The 6000-nt window shown below is 45.1% G+C and overlaps 1 protein-coding gene across 1 annotated transcript in view; it reads left to right on the plus strand.

Annotated features, from left to right (window-relative positions):
• Cttnbp2 (cortactin binding protein 2) overlaps positions 1 to 4026 on the plus strand; it is a 103286-nt gene extending 99260 nt beyond the window's left edge. Inside the window, exon 22 of the mRNA XM_012517754.2 lies at positions 3125 to 4026. Within this exon, the coding sequence (XP_012373208.1) occupies positions 3125 to 3367 (243 nt within the window). The 3' untranslated portion in view covers positions 3368 to 4026. The remainder of the gene's footprint in view (positions 1 to 3124) is intronic.
• The last annotated feature ends 1974 nt before the right edge of the window (positions 4027 to 6000 follow it).

The following is a 6000-nucleotide window of genomic DNA, read 5'->3' on the forward strand; positions in this document are numbered from 1 at the left end:
GGCTGGCTCAGCACGCCTGGGAGCAGGGCCAGTGCATCACGTGTGCTGGGGATCAAGCCCCAATCCCTGTGCTTGCCTAAGCAGGCACTTAGTCCGCAAAGCTATCTCTTCAGCACTGGCCAGCCTTCTTAATTAAAAGCAACAACTAATAACATATTCACTTAAATCAATAGGAAGAAGGGCTGGCCAAATAGCTCAGCAGATTAAAACACCTGCAAGCAGGTACAGTGGCCAGGGGTTTGATCCCTGGGCTTACCATGCCGGCCCAGCCCCCGGGGTGCACTGAGACAGTAATTGAGACTGGGCATGGTGGCACCTGCCTGTAATCCCAGCTCTTGGGAGGCTGTAAACAGGCGGATCACTACAAGTCCGATCTAGTAGTGAGACCCTGAACTCCCTGTAGACCCTTCCCCAAAATACAAAACATAAATAAATAGGAAGAAATACTAACATAATGTTTTCTTCTGTAAATGCAATCTAACATGCTAAACTAAAGCACAAGTTTTTGTCCTTAGTCATATAATAAAGTCCACTCAAAGTTCTGGTTTTGATCCTTACTGTAGTGCCTGGCCTCTGCCCTCTTTGAGTTCTGAGGTGCAGCCTAGACCCACAGCTTCCTGGCGATTCTCGCACTCAGCAGGATAGAAACCCTCGCGGCAGTCCCTCTTCACCTGCGACAGTCCGTGCATCTTTAGAGATCCAGCCACCCCACACGTTGTCCTTTTCGTCTTTCATCTGCTTCCCTATCTAGAGCTATTACAGTATCTTGGCTTGTGGTGGACGCTTGGTATTGAATGATGAATTACTCTGATTTAACAATAATTCTTTAAGACTAGATAAATTAAAACTTCCTAACCTACAGATTTGGAGTGTAATATGCATAATGACCATGTATGTTTAATAGAGCGCCTTGAAGATACATAAACCACCCTTGACTCGTGCTCTGAGGATTAGTATCCATTAGCTCGGAGGACGTCACTAGGCCGTCGGGGTGTAGAGAGCCTCCTCTTTCCTGCAGGACAGTGTCCGTCAGGCTGTGGTTCTGCTCCTGCACGCTCAGCCATGTGATCTGTGGCCCACACTGAGTCAAAGGGAACACCCCGCGCTCTCATCCCGGCAGCTCACTGCCGTCCTGAGCCCCGCCCACCTACGCACAGCCTCGACAGCCCAACCACGCTTAGGCATTTGGGCATTTTTCTTGCCCTCATGATGAAGGCCCGAGGACGGGCCAGAGAGAACAGAGTGCGTCTCCTTTCCTCCTTCTGAGCCTTGACATGAGCCCTGTGGATTGTTGGGGAAGTGCAGCAATAATGGCAAAATTACATTTTTGATTCTTTAGGCCAGCTCATCACTATCATTTTGCAGCATGCCTTGTCTTCTGAATACTGTGTATGTCAATTGGCTGGTTTTTTAGACTGAATTAAAAATTCTGAATGCCCTTAGTTGGCCCATGACTAAGTCCTATTTTATAGGCTTCTGTGGTTTCTTACCCGGAGAAATGAAGATGAGCTAAAGTATTTGCACAGTGTCTTTCTAACCACGTCCTCCCGTGAGCTCCTTCACGCCCAGCTCCCAGAAGCAGCAGTTCTCGTTTCCTCTCTGGCAGCTTCGCGGCATTAGCTTCTCTACAAGACAAAAGCAGAGCACCCCAGTCAGACGCGGTGCGGCCGTCTTGCAGTTTCTGTCTCACCCCTAACATGCTGTAAAGTGCAAGTGGAGCTGGTGAGGAGCAGTGGGTGGGGATGCCCTGCCCGTGTGGAGCTCAGAGTTGGTGTTTTTTTTTTTTGTTTTTTTTTTTTCTGTGCGTGCCAGAACACAGTTGGTCCTAACACTGCAGTCTACATCCATATAGCCATTTCATGACCACATGCAGAAGAAGTTTTTGTATGGAAAAAGTTTCTTTTTGTCAGTATTCATGAGGATGCTGCTGCCGTTGAACTCAGTTACATTGCACTAAAGCCATGTTGTCTACTTTCCCTGTTAAAAGCTAGTTTTAAAACTTCTAATGCATACATTGTTACTGTCAAGGAGGGAAAATAGGGGCTGGGGAAATAGCTCAGAGGCATGGGCACCTACCTGGCAAGCACAGGGACCCAAGTTCAGTCCTGACCAGCATGCTGTGCTGTCCCAGCCTAGATCCCCAGGCATGGCATCTCAGCCTCCTATGCAGGCGCCCGCCGTGCAGCCCCAGAGCCAGGTGTGGTGGCGCACACCTGTAATCCCAGCACTCTGAAGGGTGAGACAGGAGGATCTCTTCAAGTTTGAGACCACCTGGGGGTTACAGAAGTGAGCACAGGGCCAGCCCAAACTGCATAGCAAGATCCTGTCTGAAAAAAAAAAAAAAAGGAAACAACCAGTGTTTACTGTTTCAGTTTAGTAGGCGTCTTATCCTGTCTGTAGAACATCTCACAGGGGGGAAACACCTCAAGTGAAAGTGAACCGAGGTCCAGCACCCGCTTCCTCACCCTTCATGGGGAGCAGGTCATCCTACCCATCTAGCTCTGGTTCTGCGTGGGGAAAACAGCAGACTGTGACCTGGTGATCAGAAGGGTTCCGAAATGCTGCAGGAAAGGAGAGCCTGCACTTAACCACGACTGAAGAGACTGAGCCGCCCACTCGCAGAATGGCCTGAGTCCGCTAGCCCGTGAGCTCCACAGAGCAGAAAGGGTTCCCTTCTAATTACGTAGCATACAGAAGCGTAAGAGTGCTCATCTGTTGTAAGCGCTCAGAGTGTTTGTTGAAAAGCAGAAAAGTGAGTTAGCCAAGGTGCCGTAGTTTGTAGAGCTTCCCACAAACAGTGGTTGAATTAGTCCCGCTCGGTGACTTCCTGCAGCCTGGCGTTTTGTGAAGTTCCACCAGCAAGGGCATCCAGGTGTTAGCCGTGGGCTCACTGACTGCTGTGTCCCTGAGGTCAGCAGCAGCAGCAAGGGCCTGAGGCGCCCAAGCCGTGCATTCGTGGCGTTTGGCGTTCGGCTGGTCTCTGGTCTTTTAACTTCTCATAAGACCTGGTGTTTAGGCAGAAGCTGCTGCAGGTCTGCTCAGAGGCACAGAGGTGGCAAGTGAGCGCTGGCGAAACAGAAGCCAGTGGCAACGATGAGCTTGACTTGCTTCTCTCTTCTTGCAGGAGGCCGGTCCTCCCAGCAGCCATCCAACTACTGAATGCAGCAACAGTAAATTAAAGACTGAGTCGGGTGTCTCAAGAGTGAAATCTTTTCTTCCTGTTCCTCGAAGTAAAGCCGCCCAGTGTTCTCAGAACACCAAAAGAAGCAGCAGCAGCAGTAATACAAGGCAACTGGAAATCCACAACTCCAAAGAAGAGAATTGGAACCTACACAAACATGAACAAGTAGAAAAACCTACCAAATAGGCCTGCCTACAATATTCTCACTTATGTATATGTCATACAGAAACCAAGGACCACAAGACTGTAAATACCTTCAACTGTCTTCATTCTAATATACAGTGTGAGTGCGGGACCACTATTCAATTTTTTTGTAAAGAATGTATTTAGGATTGAACTTCAATACCAAGAAGTCATGCAAACGTTTCAAGTAGTTTTATAATACAAACCTAATAGTTTTAATCAAAATGTTCAGGGGTATTAGAGCTATCTGTGTACTGTATATTGCAATCTGTACATACGTATATATGTATATATGTATATATATATTTTAAAAATTTGACAAATCCTATTATACATGTTACAAAATATGTACAACATTGGCTTAGATAACTTGTACCATTTTAAATGGAGATCGTTTTACGTTCACTTGAGAAGTGAATAGAACGGGGCAATAGCAAATCACTTCTAAACATTTATTTTCCATTAAAAGCTATATAGAGTATTTTGCCTGTTAAATTCTAGTTTTACATTTTAAATCTTGTAGTAGTTACATTGCCATTTAGTTGCATCATGTATAAATGAGTTTGCATTGTAACTTCTGTAAAATACGAAATTATAATGCAATAAAAGTGTTATCTTTCTTACAAAAGTTTTGTACCTGAGTGGATATAAAAGATACTTGCACAAAGGCTTCAATAAATTAATTCAAGTTAACTCTGTCTTCAGTATTATTTGTAGTAGTATAATTAATAATACATTTGATATTTTCTTGTAGTGTTTTAAAATTACTGATGAAATTACTCATCTCAGTTAAGATGCTTTGATACAACTAAAATACTGAATTAGTGAAATAATCTTGCTCTGTCTTCCATAGCTTTTCATAGTTCATCTGTACAGTCAATGAATGTGGTCCATTTAGGAATGCAAACAGCTATTATTTCACTATTTACAGACACCCTCACTAGAAAGTGTTAATAGCTGATTTAAATAAAAACAAAGCAAATACTATAAAGCCCCTAGCAATAAAACATTTTTTCCATGAATATCCAAAACAGTATAACTTTAAGTACTTACCTAAGGGTATTGAAAGCCCTCTGAGACCCAGAGTATTTACTCTGATGAGCCCACAGCTATGCTGATAAACTTCACAAAGAGACCTGCAAATATCCAAGAAGCGATGTATTGTGAGGGTGATGTCACATGGGAGAAGTGGAGGAGGGCCTCTCCACCTAGGAGAAACTAGATTTCAGAACCAGTCAACGTTCTTCCTGGGCCTCATCCTTTCAAGCCAAATCCTAGAGGTGCACAGGGAGGGTCGGGTGCAGCAGGACTAGAGCCGGGGACAGGAGGAGAGGAGTGGGCATGGGCTGAGCCATGAACACAGTAACTCCTTCGGGCAGGGCTCCAATTCTGGATACCCTGGTATTTGATCTCACATGTTTTCACAAAAAGCTACTGAGGTTGGGAGTAAAAAAAGCCACATCTGGATTCAGGTGGCTTTGGTGTATTTTTCTCCTGCTTAAGTACACCTACTTTAATTTTATCACCTTTGGGTTATAGTAAGGCATTGTGCTTTACATCAGCAGCTGTTCTGAAGATAAAGATCCGTGAACATACTCAGGAGCCAAAGATGAGAAAACAAAACTTGGAAAACATTTAAGACCAATCCATGCAACTTTGATTTGTTGGTACAGTGTGTCATGTACAGCATTTTACAGTTAAAGGGCTGGCCAAATAGCTCAGCAGATTAAAGTGCCTGCAAGCAGGCACAGGGGCTAGGGGGTTTGATCCCTAGGCCTGCCATGCTGGCCCCACCCCCAGGGCATGCTGAGATGCTATTGAGACTGGGCATGGTGGCACATGCCTGTAATCCCAGCTCTTGGGAGGCTGTGAATATGTGGGGCACTACTAGTCTGATCTAGTAGTGAGACCCTGAACATCCTGTAGACCCTTCCCTAAAATACAAAAAAAGAATTTTTACAGTCGAATGGCAGACAGCAAGATGCCTGAAGAAGGCACTTAGATCAAGCACCTTCAAGATTCAGGTAGACATAGTAATGGGTCATACCAACTTAGTGAGTCAGAACTGGCATTTAAAAAGTAGAACAGTGTAAAATAGAAATGCCAGTAGTCACTAAAAGAAAGAACTGTTTGGGAATCTTGTTTCGATTACATGGACATCTGGATGTATGGCCACATAATTTAGAGTTTAACTCTCCAGGTCATGCCCACGTCTGAATGTCAGCACCCTAGAACAGAAGTGAGAGTGGATGGGACCATTTGGGGACTGATACAGATTTTGCAGTAAACGGCACTGGAAAGCATCAAGCACTGCTTTCGCTTGCTAGATGCTGTGTGGGGGGAAACAAGTTACATAGCCCATAGTCAGCTTTGCAAGGCGTACAGTAAGGATCAGGACAGCCCAACTAATTATCCCTGAGTATGAACATGCTGATGACAGGCCCCTAATTCATGTCTCCCTGCCAGTTGGCTCTGATTCAGTTTTGTTAATAAAAAGACCAATAAAAGTGATTAGATCCATCAGTGCCGGTAGCGGTACAAGCCACCCACGGGCTCAGTCATGCATGTACCACCAAGGGTGCAAGGTGGCAAGAACATGAAATGAGAAAACAGTACGGCATTCCTAGTGACCTCAC

Source organism: Octodon degus, unplaced genomic scaffold (genome assembly GCF_000260255.1).
Source record: "Octodon degus isolate 3935 unplaced genomic scaffold, OctDeg1.0 scaffold00213, whole genome shotgun sequence".
Taxonomy (NCBI): Eukaryota; Metazoa; Chordata; class Mammalia; order Rodentia; family Octodontidae; genus Octodon; species Octodon degus.